At 43.5% G+C, this 23494-nt stretch overlaps 1 protein-coding gene across 3 annotated transcripts in view; it reads right to left on the minus strand.

Annotated features, from left to right (window-relative positions):
• Window positions 1-2890: 2890 nt before the first annotated feature.
• Window positions 2891-23494, minus strand: part of Atp8a1 (ATPase phospholipid transporting 8A1) — a 200873-nt gene continuing 180269 nt past the window's right edge. For all 3 annotated transcript variants that reach the window (XM_050149965.1, XM_050149964.1, XM_050149966.1), the window contains 4 exons: window positions 11862-11950; window positions 11103-11195; window positions 5817-5908; window positions 2891-4587 (listed from right to left, as the gene is read on the minus strand). In XM_050149965.1, coding sequence (XP_050005922.1) covers window positions 4490-4587; window positions 5817-5908; window positions 11103-11195; window positions 11862-11950 — 372 coding nt within the window. In that variant the 3' untranslated portion in view covers window positions 2891-4489. The remainder of the gene's footprint in view (window positions 4588-5816; window positions 5909-11102; window positions 11196-11861; window positions 11951-23494) is intronic.

A 23494-nucleotide genomic window follows, 5' to 3' on the forward strand; every position in this document is an offset into this window, starting at 1 on the left:
AGTAGCAATGAAGACTTCAGCCAGTGCCTTTATGTAATGGTAAAGTTTATTTGGTTTTTAATAACAATTAGAGGACAAATGTTTAAAATTTGCAGTTTAAAACATGCACATCCACAAAAGGCCAATGACACGGAACAGTGCATAGAAACGAAGTTTACTCAACGGTAGTAACTATTTATAAACATTAAGGTACACAAACCTGAGAGAACCACTCTAAGCACAGATTCGACACTCCCCACTCACGCAGCGCCACAACCTCTACAGCAGTTTCGGCAGGAATGGCTTTTCCACAGAGCTGAGCATCGGTGTAACCTCTCACAGCTGCCTTCCGAGGCTGCCTTCTAACTTTAACCTGACCCACTTGGGGAAGTGAAAACTGAGCCGGAAGAGGCCAACAAGTGGTGCTCACTGCAGTTATGGCTTCTAGTCTGTGACTGGGAATAAAAACAATACTCTGTCCACAGCTTTGCCGCAGCGAACTTACCCATCGAAAGCTGCTGCTAAGTCAGAATCAGTACATATGCAATCCAGCTTTCTTCCTATTTAGGGAAGATTCATTTGCTGAGAAGTTTCATGAACTTTCTAAAGAAAAGTTCTTAGAGGCAAGCCAAACAGAAGATCTAGTTAGATAAAAAGATTCAGTTGAATTTGAAGCTTATAAAATAACCCATTTAGTAAAAAAAAAAAAAAAAAAAAAAAAGTTGTGTGGAGGACCAATTAATTTATCCATTGACTATTAAATTCTAGTTAGGCCATGATAAAGTTTTACAAGACAGAAATAAATATCGAGTTTTTTTTTTTATTTTACAAAAGCCATGCATTTGCCTGGATCACTTTAAATATTAAGCCATGCAAACCACAAACCTATCAAAAACTAAACAAAACAAACACACACAGAAACAAAAATTTAAACACCTGTTGTTTTACAGAAAAAAAATCAATAAGAGACATGGAAAGCATTTCTTTTCTTTTCTTCAAAATTTAACTTACATTCCACCTTAAGAGCTGTTGAGGATTAAGTAAAACACAGCAAAGTCTAACTGAGTTTCACAAGTGCTTTATTTTAATCCGAGAAACACCAGGCTGTGGTATGTTTAAGAGGCCGTCCAGAAATACTCATCATTAAAAAGCATTTCTGAGGCACGGGGTCACATGGGGTTACTGTAAGCAGCGGACAGAAGGACAGAAGGAGTTCCACGTACGTGGTCACCACAGTGTGCATGAGTGGAGAGACGTTGTCTCGATGAATTTTGTAGTTTACTTAATTAGACTAAAGATTCATTCTACGAAACACTTTTAAGACCCGGAGCCATCAAAAAAAACCCGCCACAAGACGAGCAGGTAGCTTTGCGATAGCTCCGCGCTGTTCTAAGAGGATGTCCCTCTCTACCGCTCTCTGGCTAGCGTTCCTTTTCTGACAGGGTGTTTTTCAATGACAGCGTACGAGCGTGGCACGGAGTGTAGCACATAATTAACCTGTGAGGATCATCCCAGCTCTCTGGGATGCTGAATTGAAAAATCAGAATATATAATTAGATGTGGGGATGACATGCTGGTCGTTTCGAGAATTCGTTCGGCCTAACTGATTCTCTTCGATGACAACGCAACGCATGGCTCCCTTCGCTGGCAGTATCCCTTCATCTGCCTGTGAGAAAGCTTTCCAGCAAGTTCTCTTTGCTGCCGATGCACATGCACGCGGAGCGCTGAGGGGAGGGCCAGCCAAGAAGCACACTTACCAGGTTCAAATTTCCCGCGTTCCTGAGAACACTGCTTTCCTGCTAACACCTTCTACAGTACAGCATCTCTCAGGGCGCGAGGCACCAGTGCATTTTTCCATGGATATCTAGCGCACAGAGAACCCATGCGATATATTCCTGGGTCTATTCCAGCAGGAATGAAGAAACTCCCAGCTTTTCGACGCTACAGTAATGAGGCTTTTCTGCTATAAATAGTCTTTTCTGGATTGTAAACATTACAGAGCAGTCATGTCGGCATTTACTAAAGCCCCTAAAGGGGACTTTTTAAGGTGGAGTTACATATTGTTTCTTTGAGAAAACATAGGTTTAAAGTAATTTTGACTGCAGTCTTTTAAACCCCAGTAAAACCATGAACTCTTCTCCCACCTAACAATGGTTAGAAACTCCAGAGAATCAAGTCTCTATAAACTCACAGCATCAGCAACTCTCTGTTTCAAGTTTTACCCAAGCTGTTGTCCCCTGCTCTCCCCAGCCTAAGGGACAGGGAGACTGACTTGATGTCCATCGTTTAAACACAGGATGCGGGAATGAAAGGGAACACAGAGTTTCATTTCAGGAAATGCTGTGTACTGATTAACCACGAGGAGTCTCACGTGGAGGAGTCCCATCGAAATAATTCGTGATACAAGATTAAAAAGAAGACTCTCGATTTCCACGCGGGTGTCAGACCACTGCATTCCGACCCACAGTGTGCTGATGGGAGGAATCTGGAGACAGGTGCCTCTAATAGGGAGGGTAAAGGGACGCCATCCCTGGGTAGCCACTCATGTCTGTGGTGTGACCTCAACTGTCACCACCAGGAGGCTGAGGAAAACCCACTCGCCAGATTTAGTTGGTAGAAGGTTAAAGTCTACAGCTTTACAAGGTGAACAGTTCTACATGTGCAGTTTTGCTAGTCGTTTTTGATTCAAGGGTTGCTTAATCTCAGCTCCAACAGGTCGGGTTGGAGATGTGATATGCCCACTCCTCTCCCTTTAGAATTATGTGAATGCTTAGAACCCCTCATTTGTAGGGAATGCGGAGACACACTGGTAGCTAGCTACACATTTAGAGGAGGAAGAAACACAGCCTGATTTTAAATCCAGACTGAGAAAAAGGGGGGGGGGAAATAAGGTAAATGGGGGGGGGGGCAGGTAATTTGGAGAATCCCTCTCCTCAGAGCCAGCCCTCGTACACGTTTCAAAGTCTCTATTTTGCTGGTAACCCACTTAAAGGCAAACAGGCTTTTGAATAAAAGGCAGAAGAGTTTGTTTCGATCTCTGAAGTGTATCTGAAAACTAGAACTCCCTTTATCTCTGAAGATGAAAAAAATACTGTAAAAACTGTAGAAAACTGGGTGTGGTTTTTAAACAGCCCCTTCACCTTTTATTGTTGGTAGCAAAATAGGCATTTGTCAGGAGATTTCATGGAAATGCCAAGACAAATGTGCGTGGACATCTATTTGAAAGTGCACCAGCAAGCCCTGTTCGCGGTGAGAAGTAGTCACGGACTGGACGGTTTCCCGGAGTGGAATAGGTGTTTCCTTAACACCAGGCAAATACGCTACTTATCTGTCTCGGGTCAATAAGCGGAGCGTGACTCATGTCGGGAACTGCTGGCCCAGTGAACTGCGAAATAATTTTCATGCTTAAGCATATGGGTAGCTGCGGTCACACCAACTCTGTTAGACATCCCATCTCCAGTGGGAACACACGGTGAGGACAAACAGAACACAGGACGAAAGCCGAGCCCTACGCACATGACAAGAAGCCCATGCATCATCAGCTGGATTATCCCAGACGTCGAAACAGAAGTTTGGGAAATCCCAGAGAAACATGTAAGCATAAGTTTCTTAGGAGGGGAAAAAAATTGAAGACGAAGTGACATCATTCAACACACAGCGGAAGCCAGATTTTTAGGAACATCTAAAGGAGTCTAAAGTTCATCAGAAATGACAGACAATACAGTTTAAAAAAAAAATACCAGTGTTGTAACAAGGGTCACAGGGACATAGGTCCCTCCACCTGGAACAAATACAGAGACAATCGACAGAGAAGCAGTTGTAAGGCCAAAGGTGCAACATCACAGATTTTAGTAGCAAATGCCTGGAAATGTTCAATTTTTGCAAATCGCGCTCACATTTGAAAAGTCAAGCATGCAGATCGTACATGCTGCGAGGAAACTTCCTTTTAGATTTCTGGGCAGTTGACTACTGAGTGAGAAACACACACACCGAACGTCTTTGGCAAACACTTAGCAAGACACTTTTTGACACAAACACTTATTAATGCCTGGTTCAGAAGTGTTCAGAAGAGCGAATCAAGAATGCTGGTTTGTTTCAGCATAGCCTGAAATCGAAGTCTGGATATCAAGAGACCTCCCCTTAACACCGGTTCAGAGTTGTTTTTTTAAAATGGTTGATTGACTGCTGGCTGAGCCAATGAACTGATAGTTACAGCCCCAGAGGGACAGCTTGTGAACACTGACCTGTCCCCGGTTTGAGAAAGCCCTCGGGCAAAGACACAAGGTCATTTCTGGTTTAGAAAGCCTTAGTGGGGACTTGAGAACTTCTGAGGGCGGTGGTGCTAGAGTCGCATAGTACGTGTCCATGAAGTCCGGCTGTGAGATGAGCTCAGATCCACGTTTCCTCCCCGGGGAGCAGACTGGGATTGGTCAGCAGGTTGTAGTGATGACCTTAGATTGTGGCGGCTCTCCTCAGAGACACAGCAGAGCCTGTGGCTGGGGCCTCCTTATCACCACTCATCAGGCCTCTGCTTCGTGGTATCGTAGGCTCTAATCACTTCCGACTGGGAGACAATGCCGTTTTCATCTTGAGAGAAAGCGTAGCCGTCTGTAAGTAACCAAAGAACAGACATGGCTTAATGAACTCACTGGAAATTACCGTTCATTCTGAGGGCTGGCGGTCGGCTGTGGTGAAATGACACATATTTCCCACCTTCAGAAGCAAGGGCACTCATTTTTGACATCTGGAAAAGACAAAAGATCAGCAGCCAAAAAGGGAGAGTTGGGAGAACCAGAGATTGCCAGTGTGGTGCTTAAATTCTGTTCCCCACTCAGCTAGGCAGAGGCTGTCCAATCTCCCTCAGCCCTCTGACCCACACAGCAAGGCTAGTCCCTTCATTTTTGCTTCTCCATGACTGGAGGGGCTCAGAGTCCAATCATGGCATTGGATACATTTTCGGAGGGTTCAGTGGGATATATAGGCGAACAGAGGAATGTATTAATTAGCTTGACTGAATTATTCTACCATGATTGAGCACACAGATAAAAACACTACCCTAGACTCTCTAAATAGATATATGATTATTTCTTAATTAATGCCAATGGAGGAGAAGGGACGAACACACGGAATCTCCAGAGGTGGAGGAGAGGCCTGCTTTCTTTAGCTAACTTTCTCTTTGGTTTCCTCCATGATATTTACATGCTCTGAGGGGGTGTGGGGGGGGATAGGAGATAATCCCTAGGGGGAATCACTTCTGTGGAAAAGGCCCCTGACTTATAAAGATCAAGAGCACTATACATGAGCATAAAGGAAAATAAATTACACGTGGAGACACAAAATAAAAGATATATTACCGACACCAGCAAATTTACTCTAGGGCTGTATGTATTATGTTCTCTTTCAGGTCCTTGAAATGTTAAGAGGGTGAGATACCCAATAACTTCTCCCAACTCTAAATATGCATAAATATTTTTTGAAGGGGAAAATATATGCTTCCTTGCATTGCCTGAAAGCTGAAAGGACTCTTGTGAAGTTATTCAAGTAGAAAAGATAACAACGCAGAGGCAGCTTTTCAGAGTTAAGATTTATCCCACCGTTTCTTTTCAAGATTTAAGGCTGCAAGGAGTGCGGAGAGAGCATTTTAAAATCCGCCATCCACCGCGAGATGGTGTAGCCCACGGGCTTGTTAACCAACTGTTTGTTTTTATCTACCACCTTGCAAAAATTTTAAACCATTAATTCTAAGTGGTTAAACACGGTGGGAAGATAACACATCGCTCTGATAAATACTGGGATCCACAGAGCGCAGAGAATTTAATCAAAACTCTGATACTCACGGAGCAGGTTCTGTTGCAGGGACTCAGAGCGGTACAGATTGACGTGGTTCTTCTTAAAGACATTCTTGAGCAGCTGGGCCCTCTCCGTGAGGCTGTGGAGCAGGCACAGGATGTGTGAAACACAATGTCAACTCAGGGAGCCGGGCTCTCTGCAGGACTACCAGCGGAGCCAGACCGAACAAAAGCCCGAGAGCCGGCAGTCTGGCAGTCCGATCTGACTCTTTTTTATTCTACTTTCCCAGATAGCAAATGAGAGTGTGAGTACTCCCGGCACGGCTAGGGAGGTGTTTTATCTTTAATGATAATCTAGAAAAACTAAGATTTCTTTACCCAGCACCAGTATATCTAAATCAAATGAAATACCGACTCCATTCACCATAAGTAGTAAAACATTGCCAAATCATCTAAAACCTTGATTGACTCAGATCCTCAGGACAGAGCTTTTAGGAGTTTAAATACAGCGATCTTACCCATACCGTAGCTTGCTTATACTTTGACATACTCTGATATAAAATGATAGTTTTAGTTATACTAAAGGATGAAAACAATACAAAGTGCAAATAGTATCCCTTTTAATTAGAAAAATCTCTATTACCACTCTAATCTGGTTCAAGTATGTCAATTTCATTTTAAAATACGAATTGTTTTTTTTTTAAATAATTATTCTAGATAAAGCAACAAGGAAACAAAAGTCCACGAATGCTTAGCCTGACCTCCACAGAGAGGTCTCCAGAGTCAATCGTGGAACTTGTGCGGCTCCCACTGTGAGAAATCACACATCTTCCCTCTACTGCACAGAGGAGTTCCTCATGCAACAGGAATTCAAACATTTGCTGGGTGGAGGAATCTGAGCAATTTGGAGATGCGCTCACACACCTTCTCCGACTTACTGATGGTGCTGTTTCTCTAGGGACTGATTTATTCAATGTTCTTTGACAGCAAAGAACAGTCATGGTGGGAGGAAAGAAGGTGTCTTTGCGGAAGGGAATAGCCATGCAAGCGTGTTCTGACAACTGGAAGGACATCGGCTAAAACAAAAAAAAAAAGTTCTCATCTTGTTTTTTTCCTTACTGTGCAGCTATAGTTAAGCTGCTGTAAATTACGCTAGCTCTGTGTTTTGCCATTTTTTTTGAAAGCCCCCAATGGAATTATCTCTATCATATACACAATACACAAAAGAGATCCTTCTCATTGTATAAATGAATTACATAGACATTTAGGCAAAAATCGAAGAAGGAAAATATTTAGAAATGTTGACGTTTGTATTAATCTCTCACATAGTTTTTGAAGCCTGGGGATGTTAACTAGGGCTTACGGACATATTTTATTGTCACTGGGAATTAGCTGCATTAAAAGAAGAAAACATATTCATGGAAAGCTTGACCTGCACTGTGGTAGTTGTAAACCTTGGTTTTGCCACACACAAAGGAGAAAGGCTCATCTCTATGAAGTCACTTTCCCTGAACTCCTAAATGTTCTAACACCACAGACCTGAGAGCCGAAGGCCACTAGGATGGGTAACTCCTTTGGGAAAGTTCAGAGTGCGAGCCTGGGGCAATCTGATTCTGTCAGCAGAGTGCTATGGACAGGGTGCCTGCCAGTCTCTGCTGTTTGAAGCTGAAATGATTCTAGAAGGCTGGAGGAGGGCAGAGGAGTTTTCGGGCAGCTTCTTCCCCAAATCCCCCCCCCCCCTTTTTTTTTTTAGGTTTCAGGCTGGCCTTCCAAAATATATCATTCTTTACGATCACAACACCAAAATCTGAAGAAGTCTAGGGATGGACTTTATGTTCTGTATTTCAGTAACTGGAATACAAAGGATGATGCTTTCCCCTGATTGACTTATTTATGTCTTGCGCACCGAGGCGTTCCAGGAAACCTAGCACATCCATCAGGGGAGAGCACAGACTCCGGAGTCCGTCTTTGACTTTCTGAGTCCGCTACTTGTTAACTGGCTCACTGTAGACAAACCTTCCTGGGTATCTCACTCATAATGGAGGATAATACATAACTCTCTGGCAGACAGGCAGGCAGGGTCTAACCGCGTGACAGCACAGTGATTGACACCTAGGAAGCACTCAACAAATGCTGGTCCCTCCCACTCCTGTCCCCCAGAAGCCAGGGACTGTTAGAAAAAGTGCTTCGTAAGACTCACTTTTGATGCCTTGGTTTGTACTTAACCTTGGCTCGGTGGGAGAGAACCGCCGCTATACATGAGTTTTAAGTCCTCATGCCCCCGTCCTACCTCACTGCTAAGAAAACAAATAGGTTTTTGTTGCTCTACTCTTTCCTTGGTGACTCTGTTTTCTGCCTCCTCCAGAATATAAATGCCATCTACAGGAGGGTGCTTAGCAAATTAGAAGTGTTGGTGAGTTGGATTTCCCTGGCCTTATTCTACCCACGGGAAACAATTTATTATTTCAAAGTTGACGCAGTTTTATGTCATCCATGTTTATGGGGGACTAAGATTACTATCAGGTCCCATTATAAAATATGTGGATAACATGTTAACAAATAAGTATACTAAAAGTTTAGTTTTTTGGTTTGATAACTCGGCATGGCAGAAGAGAGAGAGCAAAGGATCAAGATATAGCCTTACTAAAACCACATCTAGTACAATTCTTAGGTAGTAGTTCTCTTAATCCTGTAGGTCTCTTATTTACATACCAAATATGCAAATTCCAAGTTTGTTTAATGCAATCACACAGTAACTACTATTTAAACACTGTTGCTTTATATTTCCAACTCATTACAATGTTGTAACTTAGGTATTTAGTGGAGGTGAATGAAAAGATACTGAATTTAAATATAGTATTTCTTTTAGAAATACTAAAATATGTTATTGGCTAAAACTCATATACAGTCAAGGAATGTGTATTTTAAAGGAATCCTGGTCACCTCTGAAGGGTGGTAAAGTGGCAAGAGTTGGTTTGGCCTGGTGGTTGCTTCTTCTTCTTTTTTTTTAATCAACTTGACATAACCCTAGATATATCCAAGAAGAGCAAATCTCAATTGAGGCCAGCTCCAGTGGGCTGGCCTGCAGGCAAGTCTGTGGGGATATTTTCTTGATGGCTAATTAATGTGGGAGCACTCAGTCCACTGTGAGCTATAGGCCTGAGCTGGTGGGCCTGGACTGTGCAGAAAAAGCAACTGAACAAGTCAGAGAAAGCCAATCAGTAAGGAAGTAGCATTCCTTCACGGTCTTTGTGTTCAATTTTCTGTTGCCAGGTCCAGCCCTGGCTTCCCTATGTGATGGATGGTAACCTGTAACCTGAAATAAACACGTTCTGCTACAAGCTGCTTTGGGCCAGTGTTTTTTTTTTTTTTTTTTTTTTTTTTTTTTTTTTTTTTTTTTNTTTTTTTTTTTTTTTTTTTTTTTTTTTTTTTTTTTTTTTAATCACACAGCTGGCAAACTATTTTGATTGGCTCGCTGTAGGAAATGCCCAGGAAGTTAACAGGCATTTAACCACGAAAGGGTTAATGCGCAGCAGTGTTGCTGGGAGAATGAACCACAGATTAGGATCCCTGTCTGGGGGGGGTGGGGGGGGATCTCCTCCATCTCTCTCACCCTGGTGATGAGTAGGCTGAATAAAGCTTCTTCTTTAAAAAACCATTTTTAGGCTTTATTGAAAATAAAATTAGCGTGTGCTTGTGTGCACGCGTGTTGTGTTGTTCTCTTGGTGAACATCATTTGTTAGTGTAGTTGTGTACATGTGTGCACGAACGCAGAGGGCACTGATGGTGAGTCTTTTTTTTTTTGATCATCCTCTATCTTTACTTCCTGACACAGGATCTGTCAGTGAGCCAGAAGCTCATTGCTGGGCAAGTGTCTGACTCCATGGATGAGCTTCGGGGATCTGCCTGTCTCTTGCCCTCACAGGGCTGTGGTGAGAGGCATGCTCGACCATCCTGGTTTTTTTTTTTTTTTTTTTTTTGTGGGTTCTAGAGTTCTGAATTCAGGCCCTCGAGATTCCACAGCATCTCCCTAGCCCCAGAACGGCTTTTCTATATCCTTCTTTATTTTCAGAGTCTGGGCTGTCATACTGACATCAAGACTGGAGTAAAAACTGGGACACAGAATTTCATTGGTTGGTTCTCAGACAATACTCAAACTGCTTTCCATTAAGAAAAGAATACTGAGAAATTGGGGGCGATCCCCACCATGGTCTTCCACGACCAAATCATCCGACACCCCGAATGTCCTAATTTCTCCTATATGCTGAGACCAAGGGACAAACAGTGGAGATGCACAAACTGGTGACGTCTGATCCTGAGCCCAGACTTGTTAAGGACCAGCTCTGTTGGCTGATGATCACAGTTGAATATCAAACCGGGAGCCTCATTATTTACCTGCACATCATATACATGGCTTCACATATACTCCAGTGACATCCAAGAGTCTCTGTCTCCAGTGAGGCCACAGTCTCTATAATCCCTATTGCACCCCCTTTTTTGGGGGTGTGCCTACTCAGGCACCTGTGAAGGGCATGAGATCACTGGTTGTCTGGGTATTGTCACTCTTCCCCTTCTTCTGTACAGACAGGGTCTCTCACTGAATTTGGAAATAGGCTGACTGACTCCGATAACCCCAACAAGCTTCAGCCTCCACCCCTCCAAAGTACTGGGGTTATGGGCATGGATGACCACACTCAGCTTTTTATGTGGTGCCGCCGGAGACTTGAACTCAGGTCCTAATGCTCGCATAGTGAACTCTCTTCTCCGCTAAGCCATCTTCCAGCGCTTGCCTCTGGTGTCTGAATTCACATTTTCTTGCTATGGTGATTTGATAAATGTTAAGATGTTATGTGCGAATGTTTGGTTTCGTAGGACAGCAGCGTTCCTGTCCTGTGGTGGTCCTCGCTACAGCTCATTGCCCCTCCTTCAGCTGCTTCTCAGCAGGAAGCCACCATGCTCTCCCTCATCACCAGCTAAGGCTGGCCCGGAACTTATGATCAGCTGCTTCAGCCCCCTAAATGCTGTGATTACAGGCCTATGTCATCCCGTTCCCGTTATTTCATTCAATCCCTACAACCTCTTTAAATCGGGCATATGAGCCCCATTTTATTGATGAAAAAAAACTGAGCATTAAGAAACTCATCTAAGACAGCTCACTGCTTAGCAACGGCAGACCTGGTTTGAATCCGTACTCCCGGATTCCAGAACCTGTCGGCGACACCACCAGTACCGAGTTAAATGATAAATGCAAGTCTCACAGCTTATTTCTAGCCACTAGTAAGAGAAAAATGTAAAACTTCTCCTATGAAAGAACATACTCAAGTTGCCCTTTACCTTTTTCCAAGTACGACTGCCCCGGGGTCTTGAGATTTTGCCTCGAGCTCCTGAACTTCATCCACTAACGTTTTGAAAGCTGTCCTCTTGATACTGCAAGGGAAAAGATTTGCATGGCAATTCTCCTGCGAAGACTTCACAGATGTGGACGTGTGGCTGACTGTGAGCCCTTGGCAAGCACGGCAGTAACCAGGGGTGAGCAGAACTTCAACAAACCGAAAAGGCTAGGGCACTTTTGTTTAGTAATATAGGGACAGGAGTCATAGAAACTAATTGAGATCTATAATACTAAAATAGTTACTGAATAAATATATCATTAACTTTAGTAACTATGTTGTAGGGTAAGACGGCATTTTAAAACATAACAATTATGAAAAATAGTTTTTGTTCCTTTCATAGTTTATATATGTTTAGAATCAGAGAAGCAAGAAATTTCCTTTCATAGCTCCCCAGAAACATGTTCAGAGCTAAAAACCTCTTTTTATTTTCTAATTTGAGGTCTTGCAGGGAGTTCCTAAAGGCATGTGCCCTGATACAATCTTCTCCAATCCAACAATGCGCACGTGGAAGTAACCACTTTATTTCTCATTTGGCCTTTTCAGCTCATTTAGTTTTCTTATTGAATCACGTCTTTCTTCTTTAAAATAAATAAAGTCCCTGGCTCCTGTTTTGCAGGTTTTGCATGTCTGGGAACGACAGAAACGTCAGGGGTGCCGTGCACACACAGTTTTGTGTCTACAGCCACATATGAGCACTTACACTTTGCAGAGCACATCCAGAAGCAAGGACGCCACAGGGATGGAGAGCAAGCCCATCCAAAAGACTCCGGAGCTGAAGAGCATGGCCGCCTGTGGAGGACATCACCAGTTGACACTTCCGTCCCTCAAAGGGTATACCATTCACACTTAGTTTCTTAAGATAATTTAAGTAAGGTAATTTAAATATAATTTTATAATGGGAAAAACAACGCTCCAAGCTCAAACATGAGGCATTTGGAGTTAAAAGCCATATTTATCATGCATTTACACCCCAGCTTTTCCTCTCAAGTAGCTGATCACACATCAAATCTTTTCATGTACATATGATTTTGCAAAATTATTGTGCTCAATGACATAAAGTGTAAATTTTGACCTTCTGTAACGGGGCATCATTATCAATCTTTCTGAGAAAATGTATTTAAGTGAAATAATATGGCATATAAAATAATTCACATCTAGAAACAAAATCCAATAATTCTGGCACATGAAAATGAACTATACACTTATCATACTGCAGGACATTACAATCATCCAGATACATTATGACTATGGTACAATAAGGTATCTATGAAAGTAAGAACTTGATTATTTTGTGCAACTGAATAGACATAATCTTAATTTTGTTCAACGATTCACATAAATTTTAATCGGTATACATCTATGATTGTTTAAAGTCAAACCAAATATCTAGTATGTGGAATTCAAATAAAGGTATACTAAGACTAACTTTCAATTATTCCATGTATTAAATCTCCAATTCAGTATCAGGGTCCTTCAGACTATAAACAAATTAGTTCTGCAGTTTTTAAAAAAGTAATAAATTCTACTAGCTGTTCGTGATTGAAGTAAATATCACCATCATAGAGTTAGATGACCAAGAGTGTAAAAAGATGAGTTTTGTACAATAACAGACACATTTCGGCTTACACTATGCTAATTCCAGTACACAGTGGTCAGTTAGCCCCTGCACACTTACACCCTTCTGCAAATCAATCAGAAAGAGTTCTGGTTTCAAAATCTTGAATTCAGGAATTAAAAAGGATCTTGAGTTCAATTCCGCGTAGACTCGCGATCACGCATAGCTGTAGTCAATCCCTTCTCACCATAGAGGAAGAGCAATTTTAAAGCATGTGCGGACCCGGTATTCGTCCTGACTCTCAAAGGGGCACCGGAAAGGACCCACATGCTTTCCCTGTATGAACACACAGGCTGCCACTCAAGCACACCGAGTTTTTCCTATTTTCTTTTTGGCAATAAAATTAAAATTAAAAACATGCCATCATAAGAAAAAAAAATCTCAGAAAATAGAATTTGTCGCATGGGTTCTGAGGAACAGCACCCACATCCCAGACACCAACAAGTGAAAAATGTCCCCATAAAAGTCACTTGATTTAATAAGCAAAACATGATCTGGGACAAGCTTGCTGACATCCTCAATAGTGAAAACCAACCGTAACTGTGTAAGAGGAAACGTCTATCAACTCCCGGGCCTTTGTTGCCATTCACGGCCACTTTCTAGCAAGGTAACAGCTGTTAGAAAACAAAACAACAAAACCAACAAAACAAAAAACGCACGCATATCTTCTGCTTTCTGGGGAAGAGGGTAAGGTGAGTGCTACGTCTATCACGGAAAACTTGTCTCCCTGGCTTACTTTTAATGTATTTTAACGTTGGAGGGCAAGAGAAGAAAGACTCCCTCTTGCCTTTGGCAAACCTTGTATTAACCTCGAGCTAAATGTCTCCCTGGACAAGAAAAACTGGATCCTGCAGGCTGCTAATTCTGCGCATTGTCATGCTAATGACCAAGGGGACAGCTACAGCCCACTATTCAGCTACCGCCTTGGCCTTTACAAATGAACAACAGGAATTGAGGGGAAAAACTTTTTCTGAGTCATATCTGAAAGCCTGTCAGATTTTTTTTCCCCTTTTGCAGCGTTAATCCAAACCTAAGAGATTTAAAGCCGACGTTCCCGTTTAAGACAGAGAGTCTCTTTGTATTTTTTTTTTTTTTTTTTGGATGAAGAGGAGGGGAAAAAAATGAAATCCCACAGAGGTATTTCCTTCCTTTCTGTACAAGAAAGCTCCCCTCCCTCCGTGGAAGCCAGTTTGTCTCTAACTTTTCACATCTCCCCCCCCCCCCCTCAGGCAGGTCAGCTGGGAAAAGGCAAGCCCCGTGCAGACAATGGTGCTTATGGGGACTCTGCTAGGGGTTGTTGGTCCGGGGCTCCCTCTGAGAGCGGTTTGCAAATGGTCCTGAACGTGGGAGATTGGGGGGCAGTGCCAAGTGTCCCTTGTCCTCTTCCAGGTCCTGTGAAACCAAATAGAATCTGCCACAAAAGCGGCTCCCAGAGGGGCTTGTGGGGAGAGGGGGGGGGGTCTGTGCACTTAGGGCTGTGTGGTTGGTACACTGCAGGCTTGCCTGTGCTTGGCCTGGGCCTGGGGAACAAGTAACTGCTTGTCTCTGCAGAGGTCACAGGCTCCAGATGGGACCACTAGGGCTTCAAAATAAAGCAGGCCTACCTCTGATGGAAAACACAATCCGGTGAGGAAGTGCTCTGAAATTTTCATGTAAACGCAGAAGAATATTTGAGAAGACAACAAGCACATTTGGAGGTGCAGGACCAGGACCAGGGCCTCTTACCTCTGACCCACAGTGGGGACCCCATACAAGTTCTTCACCGTCAACCTTACGAAACAGAAAACTCACATTTGCTGCCTTTAGCTGCGCAGTTCTTGACTGTCTCTGACTTGGCCACCAGAAGGGCTGGTAAGGCGTGCTTGCTCTTCCAGAGTTTTTAAAACAAAAGCACCTTTGAGAGCCCTTGGGCCCCAACCAGAGCGGGTCTGGTGCTCCGCAGCCTTTGGCTTGGTCGGCCAGTGCCCACAGCAGCCACAAGACTCCAGGGGGAGTGACTTTTTGGTCTGATTCCTCTGCTAATCAACATGGCTGCACTCATTATTATTGATATGTTCTCCTATTTTTATCTTAACTGTTGGAACTCTTTAGAGGACTCTCATCTCTTTTCTAGTGGTCTGTCCCATGAACTTTAAGGAAGGGAGTTTTTTTTTTTTTTTAAATCAAGTTCAGTGAAAAGCAATCTATAAATTTTATGTTTTTGATCAATACACACATACAAATGTTTGTCTTATCCAATATTTCCAATGCCAAAATATAGTATGAGTCAACATAAATTGATCATTAATAAATCTCAGCCTTAAAGATTTGCTAACAGGCGAGGGCTTGGTGAAGTACATCAGTCACAGAAATTTGCTTACAGGAAATGGAGAAAGTAGAAATTATTATATTATATATTAACTTTATAGGTGTATTACTAAGAAAACAGCACTACAAAACTTTTTTTTTTTTTTTTAATAAAAGACTTTTGCTATGTAGCCCAGGCTGGCTTTGATCTTACAAATGATTATCTGCTTTTGCCTCCTGAGTGCTTGGGTTACAGGCACATGTCACCAAGCCTGGCTGAAAACTCAGACAGAAAAACAGTCCCGTAGTCCTGTCTTCCTCCCTTCCTCTCTTTATCCTTTTGTTTCATTCCTTTTTTTGTAACAGAAAATAATATAAATCCAAAGGAGCGGCAAGTTAACACTAGCAACAGTTTTAAAAACTCCGGACAAATAGGCCTGGGAACAGTCCTTGGAGGATAGACCATCCATGCGCTGTGTGTGAGGCCTGGGTTCAGTCCACAGCACTCCAGCAAAAGAATCAAAACCAAGAAGTGGCATTGTCTAGATAAGGCTTTATACGGGGTTTCTATATTTAAAAATAGTTGGGGAAGAACTCTCCAAAATGAGTAGATTCCCAGAAACACAGGACTTCCACAGGCTCGGGGATGTGAGTGGAGAGGTGGAGCACGCTGGAGAACGAGTCTCAAATGCGTGCGATTCTGGGCATAAGGAGAGCCCGCTTGTCTCCTACACATGGATTGCAACAGACAGGCAAGGCCAGAAACAGTGTTCTCCAAAGCCATCGCATCCACCAGTGACAGTCATTCTCTGCAGTCATCAACAGATGCCCTAAATTAAATCAGATAAAAACAAAATGCGCCACCAGTCGTGGTGTGTGGAGAGCTGCCGGTCAACAGACACCTGTGCCAGTCCATAGATCTCCTGAAATGCAGTAGCCTGTGGGAAAGGGATGGGGCCACAAACACTGTCAACCTGACAGTTCAGTTTCCGCACTGTGTGTCAATCTGCACCCAGCTTCTGTGGAGGGATTAGCATCTCACGAATCTGGTGACCACCAGTCCCTACGGGGTCCCTGGTGAGGCAAGGGCAGGACAGCCTAAGGAAGGCCTGGAAGAGCTGGAGTAAAGAGCCCACTGAGCCGCAAGGGGCAGCTTGTTATTACGAACGCACAGGCGGACCTTGCAATGCCTCTCCAAGGCTATGGAACTCAGATATTCGCTGTAAAACAGCAACAGCTAACAGATCAGTCTGACTGAGTAAACAGCAACAGCTAACAGATCAGTCTGACTGAGTAAATGCATGTCCACATGAGGGACCTATTTTGTAAGCTCTTTAAGATCCTGCCCACAGAATGCAATGAGCAGAAAATGGATTGTTTGGAAGGGCCTTGAGTAAAGCGAAAGATAAGCGCCACTATTGCACCTTTAGGGACATCGTGCCATGCTGGTCATTGCTGTGTTTCATGGGTATCACTGCTAGGTAGGATACTGGCTGCTTTTCTCCCTTGGCAGCTCGTATAGGGCCACCTGGTATTAAGAAAGCTAGTTCTCAGGGAGTAGGCTTTCAGATTAGATCCAGTTTGGATCTTCCTGCCCCCGAAGTGCATGGCTCTTCAGCAATTAGGATTTAATTCAGTTTCTGGTGGGAAACCAAGGGCAACAGCAATAGCCTATAATGTTTTGGTAGCCTCAGACTCCCTGGACCAATATCTCACAAAGAGGATTTTTCATGTACTGGTACTGGGTACTTTGCTACATAATACATGGTTTCTGGGCTGAGCATCATCAGCTCAAGTGGCATAACTTCATTTAAACTATACTCTCTCTCTCTAATACTTGATGTAGGAGGCACAGGGGTCCTTGTGCTCACAGATAAACCTAGAGAACCTGGAGTATGAGCCATATTGGATTGTTCCCACAAAGGAAGGGATGCATAACCTGTTAACCACCAGGAAGGCTGGGAGCTGACATTGGTTAACAGTCTGGTGACTTTGGTGCTTTCTGTGTGACTGAAACCACACCAACCCTTCCCCCAACCCTTATCATAAGCTTATTTTTCTCAGCCAGTCTTAGAACTCAACTTCATGGAAAGGAGCACACGCTCTTTACAAAGAGTTCTGATGCAGCCATGTCCCACATTTATTTAGCTTACTCTGAGCTTTATTGTGTACACGGCATTGAATTAATTATCACCAGGAAGGTTTTTTTTACCAAACTGTGCTGTGCTTAAACATGCCTGTAATAAATAAACTACTTAGGGTCAGACTCAAGATTTTTGAACCAATACGGTCATGTAGAACTGAACTGCCTTTGCTTCCCTTTCACAATACACACACACACACACACACACACACACACACACACACACACACACACACATAGCAAGACATGAATGTACACACAGAATGCTAACATGGCCTTTTCTAGCATGTCTGTCAGCCTTAGTGGTCCTAGAGACCCCTGCAACTGTAGCCAGAGTTGGTTAGGTTCGTACTCAGAGCTCCATCACTCCATCAGCTCCATGGCACTGAGCACCCTGCAGCTTGCTCTATCATCATCAGGCAATATGCTTATTTCTCTCTCTCTCTCTCTCTCTCTCTCTCTCTCTCTCTCTCTCTCTCCCTATGCCCCCCCCCCAATGATAAGCTTCAGGGCAAACCCTTCCTTTTCAACACTGCATTCCCACAGCAACTAGAAGAGCGAACCTGTTAAGTGGATAAACTATTCAAAGTCCAGCATATGATACAGACAGCCCATCAGTGTGACTGACATCAGAGGTATATGTGGGCTGCTGTTTGTCCCACCCCTCACCTATTTTTTTTTGATGCTTATTCAATGACTTAAGTAGCTTAAAGTACTTATTTTTCAAAAAGCAAAACATCATTAATTTTCTCTGGTATAAGAAGTACTCAAGATAAAAATAATAATTGCTTTAACTGTTTGGTCAGGTTTCTTTGTTCTTTTCCACACTGAAGGTTATTTTCTTAGGCAAGACTGTAATTTCAGAAAAGGCATATTTTTTTCTTAAAAAATTTAAAAATTCCTTAAAAAGTTTATTTATTTTTTATTATTTTTGTGTATGAGTGTCTATGAAAGCACACACCATGTGTGTGTGCAGGTGCCTACAGAGGCCAGAAGAGGGCATCAGATCTCCTGAAGCTGTAGTTATGGATGTTCGTGAACAATCCCAGCTCAGGTCCTCTAGAAGAATAACTAACATTGCTCTTTCTCCAGTCCCTAACTTGTGACTTTAAAAAATTATTTTCAGTGTATCCATTCACAATTCCCATATACACACACTTACACAGATACTCTCTCTCTCTCTCTCTCTCTCTCTCTCTCTCTCTCTCTCTCTCTCTCACACACACACACACACACACACACACACACACACACACACTCCTTGATGGTGTGGTGAGTGGAGTCTTCTGTTTTCCTTGCACCTTTGAAATCTTAGGACTCCTTGCAGGAAAGGTTCAGGTTAGAGAAAACACTACCAGCAAGCCTATCCTGTTTCTTAGGATCTGGTTATAAAATGGTTGATTCAAGAAGTTAACTGCTTTCTGGCTAAGCTCAGCCTTCTATACCCAGAGGGGTTTGTACTGTGAGGGGAACACTCAAACCCTCCGCTCCCAGCTCTCTTTTTTGGTCATATGTTGTGAGTTTCCTTTTCCTCTCTTCTCTTCCCCACGCATCTGCTAATCTCCTCAGCAAACATCATCCTCGTGAAATAATCATTCAAACAACAACAAAACCCCCAAACTATTTCCACGACTGGCTTCAAATTGCAGGCCATTTCTTACTTTTTTCCTATGCTATTTCTTGGCGCTCCTCTCTGTGCGGCTTCTCCTTTTCTGCCTACAGTAGCAGTCATACAGTTCTTTGGAAGAAGTATACTGTGTGTGGCCACATTCTAACTTCAATCCCATCCCACCCAACCTCAGTCCCCCACAGGGTCTTGTCTGCTGTAAATCCTGTTCTCAGTCAGTCAGCATTAGTGGCTGCAAGGATCTGGCTCATCAAATCCAAGACACAAGAATATCCTTTGCTGCCTTGGAACCTGGGATATATGACAAAAACAAAACAACCAAACAAAAAAAAATCAAACAAACCAAAAACCAAGCAACCAAACAAACAAAGATCTTCGGAAGTATGTCAAGTAGACACCAGTAAACAACATCTCCACTTCTCTTCTGTGGAGAATTGTAGAGGTGATGAGGGGCTGGAGAGCGGTTAAGATGCCCAGTGTGGAAGCAACAGTGCCCTGCAGGAAACTCTCACATGCCCATTGTCTCATGAGTAGATGGCGGGAGAGTACATCAGTAAGGACGGTGTTCGGAGGAAAAGGAAGGCACTAGCAGGCACTGGCTCAATCAGAAGTCAATTCTATCCAGACAGTAAAGCCCGGCTCTACAGCTATGCATACTGGAAATGGCACGGGAGAAGAGGTCTGGGAACTGTGCCTCTGAAATGCTGTTCTCTAGGACTACAGTTTCCACAATAGTAAAAGTAATTAGGAACAGAGTTGTTGTTGCATCTTGGCTTTCCTTATTGTGCTATTTTAAAAATGGAAAGACAATGAAAAATGAGGATGAAGTCAGTAACAAAATATTATTATTATGAGAAATGCATATTGAAAGCATTCTGCCATTTCTTGGGTAAATTGTACAGGGGTGAATTATCTCAATGTTCAATGTTCTTACTATCTAAAAATAGAAATGCCTTTGTCTTAATTAGGGTTTCTATTGCTGTGAAGAGACACCATGACCACAGCAATTCTTACAAAGGAAAACATTTAATCTTGGCGACTCCCTTACAGTTCAGAGGTTTAGTCCAGTGTTGTCATGGTGGGGAGCAATACAGCACGCAGATGGACAGGATACTGGGGAAGGGCCCGAGAGTTCTTCCATCTTGACTTACAGACAACGGGAAGTGGTCTGACAATCTGAGCAGTATCTTGAGCATAGGAGACCTCAAAGCCTGCCCACACAGTAACACACTTCCTTTAACAAGGCCACATCTCCTCACAGTGCCACTCCCTTTGGGGGGGGCATTTTCCTTTAAACCACCACAGCCTTAGACCACAGACTCCTGTTTTTCCTTGATCCTGAGATATTCTTTTATATACATCAGGCATCGAAGTTTCAGCCTAACTGTCCCAGCTTCAAAACCACTTCTGAGCATCCATTCTATCCCATTCCTCCCACTATACTTTACTTTATAAAATGACTGATACTAACTCATCACGTAGAGGAGTAACTGACACATCAAGTCCCCCTGCTCCCTGCTCTAACGAACATCTGTCACATGCTGCACTCTGTCCGTGCTCAGTTATCTGGGCAGACCACATCTGGCTCACAGCTATGATGTCACTTCTGTGTCATTAGCAAGACCACCTATGGGCAAGGACCAGTTCCGCTCTCTGCTTCCTCAGACAGAGCCTGGACTAAGTTTGACACTTGCTCTGCACAGGAGGAGAAGAAGCTGTGGTTATGAAAAGCAATGCCACATCTCTTCATGGCTCTCAGGAGAGCGTGTCCATTTTAAAGTGTGTGCTGAGGTCCTGAGTCCAAATCCTGTTCAGTGTGTTCACACCTCTTCTGCTTGAGCAGTACTAGACAGGCTTCTCTGAACAGGAAGGGCCTGGAAATGGCAACCTACCTGCTGTCTCCCTTACTGTCAAGGGCACGGGTCTGTGATCAAGGGCATGCTTGTCCTTAGCTCACTGATGAACTTCTGCTGGCGTTTAGGCTAGTGGGTCCCTCCAGGCTACTTGACTTAACACAGTAATCTCAGATAAAAACCCTGCCCCACTCAGGAGCCCTGGCCTTACAACCAATAAGTTATTGTATTGCTGTCCAGTAATTAAGAGCTGATGGATGGATAAGGACTATTTTAACCAGGAAATTCCTCATCTGAAGTATGATTTATGATGTTGGAAATGGGCAATAGCACAGTTTAGGAAAATCTTATCAGGGTTGCAGTTCATGAATGTCTTTCTTAAGGGGTGACATCGAAGGGCCCAACAAAAGTTTTTACTGTTTTTCAGACGGACTTTACAAACCTCAATCAAGAGATCTGAAATTCTGTAAAACACATGCTCTTTCCTTAACTTCAATTTCCTTCAGTAGTTTTATAGGTCCCTGAGGCCAGGGAGAGCAGAAACAGATGGCGCTGGGGGTGGGGGTACTTTACAGTGTGTGTCTGCAAAGCGACAATAAATTTAAAAGTTTTCCTTTTTGTCTTTTCTTTTCATTTTTGCAACCTAGCTTCTGGTATTAATCCCGACGTGAAATGACCCTTGATAGAGTTTGATATAGCTACTTTTTCTTATTTTTTTTTTCTTGAATCTGGTCTACTAATCATTTTGGCTAAAACATTTTCTTCTGGAAATTCCAAAAACTACCCAGTGCCGTCATCTAGACAAGTCTGAAAAGCAGGCTGGTCTATGTTTATATGACACAGCGCTATCCCCAGGGCCTTCTGTACCCCATAAACTGTTGTCCTGGTGTGAAAAAAACACAAGTCAAGTCTGAAGAAAAAAGTCCCCCTCTTAAATCACAACCATATTTGTGAGTGGCGGGAAAAACCAGTAACATATTTAACTTGTCGCTGTTTCCTCTTTATTTTTAAAGATTTCCCTCCAATTGTCTAACTTCATAGAATCCACTTTCTTCTACTCATGTCATCATTTCTTTTAAAAGCCATATTTTAGCAATTTTGGGCACAGAGTTACTAGTTAATCATTATCGTGTGACCATCATTCTGGGGAGGGATGCAGAAGACTGGGTTAGAGCCACAGTGTAGAACTACAAAGGAATGTTCTCACACGGGAACACCCTACCTGCCACTGAGAACCACCAACGAGGAGTCAGCGGAGGATGAGCAAGGCTCTGACGTGCGGGTGATCCTTCTGCAAGTCCACAGGAAAAGAAGCCGTGGGTTTGCGTGAAACAACCCTCCAAACAGTGACCGAGGCAGCTGAGGACAGCTGGTGATAGAAATGCTACGTGCAGCATTTGGCCACTTCACCAAGCACACAGAAATAAATAAAAATGCTTTGATCTATGACACTGATACCAAATGAAGGTTAAACATCTCCTGTTGCTAAGGCTTGGAGAAAAGCCGTCATGGTGCAGGGAGAAGAGGTCACAATGAAGAAAGGAGAATGAACGTATTTGACGGCATGGTGGTCATGCGGACAGGAAGAGGCTGGGTTCCAAGTGCAACTCAGACACTCACGACCTTGAGGAGGTGACTGGACCACTGTGACTGTGAGGTGTGCACTAGGCCCCACCTCAAACTGTAGCTGTGGCTCCTGGGTAAGTGAACACCAAACCAATAATGGCCTAACAAACACAAGCCATGCCGGCCACGAACTGCACTGCCTGGACAACACCCTGGGCTCTCCTTCCTCCTGCTGCCAGTGAGCAAGGGTTTTTCCTTCCACATGTGTGGGAAACAGCTGTGTCTTCAGGCGGGGATGCAAAGACGAACCAAAAGCACAAGGTGGAGATGACTCCAAAATCCAGAACCATATGTGAGCCTACTGAGCTGAACTGGGAGCATGAACCTGTATCTGTACATTCCCTGATTTATATAGCTCACACCCTGAGACCTGGGAGCTGAGTAAGAGTCGAGCCCTTTCAACTTGTTCTACTTGAGAGACCCTAGAAGCCGTGGGGTGGGGTGGGAGATGCCTAGGAATAGGAGGCACCATGGAGGTGTGGGGTGGACGAGTCGCTGCCTCAGTGTTGCTAGTGACTGAATTGGTCACCATCACCCGAGCATGACGTTGGCAAGTCCAGCATCCTGCTCCAGAGTTATCTGAGCTGAAATCGATCTCTCTGCGACTTCTACCCTACTGTTTTTTTTTTCCACTTGCAGAAGACACAGCAGAAGTTTAAATGAATGCTCAATTAGCATTTATCATGGCGCCCTGGGGAAACCCTGCGCCATATAAGTGGATAAGACAATGGTGACAGCAACATTAGGACTCATGCTGTGGCACTGTAATGACCCTTGTCACATTGATGCCTGGGAAAAGTAGCCCTGTAGGACAATAGACAACAGGTTTCCTTCTCTATGAAAATCCACGAGACACTCACCAGAAGGGAGCATCCTTGCAAACTCAGGGAGTCCTAACCAAGCATCTAGTACCAGAGAAGTAGCATTGCTGAAAGCCTTCGGCCACTTCCCATGTGAGTTCAGATTTAACTGCTCAGTTAATTCATCTTGAAATTGAGCCACTAAAACAAGTTTGTGATGGGACCCAGGGAGTTAATGTCTAATGTGTTCTTGTTTTGTTAACAGCAAACACTAGAGTCAATCTTGAAGTTCCCTCTCCCTGCCAACATTCCACCTACCTGCAAGTCCCATCACTTGAAGCTCTCAGCATCTTACCTCTTCTGGACCACTGTCCTCCTGGTCC

This window comes from Alexandromys fortis, unplaced genomic scaffold, assembly GCF_014885135.2.
Source record: "Alexandromys fortis isolate MF-2015 unplaced genomic scaffold, M_Fortis_MF-2015_v1.1 scaffold_0, whole genome shotgun sequence".
Taxonomy (NCBI): domain Eukaryota; kingdom Metazoa; phylum Chordata; class Mammalia; order Rodentia; family Cricetidae; genus Alexandromys; species Alexandromys fortis.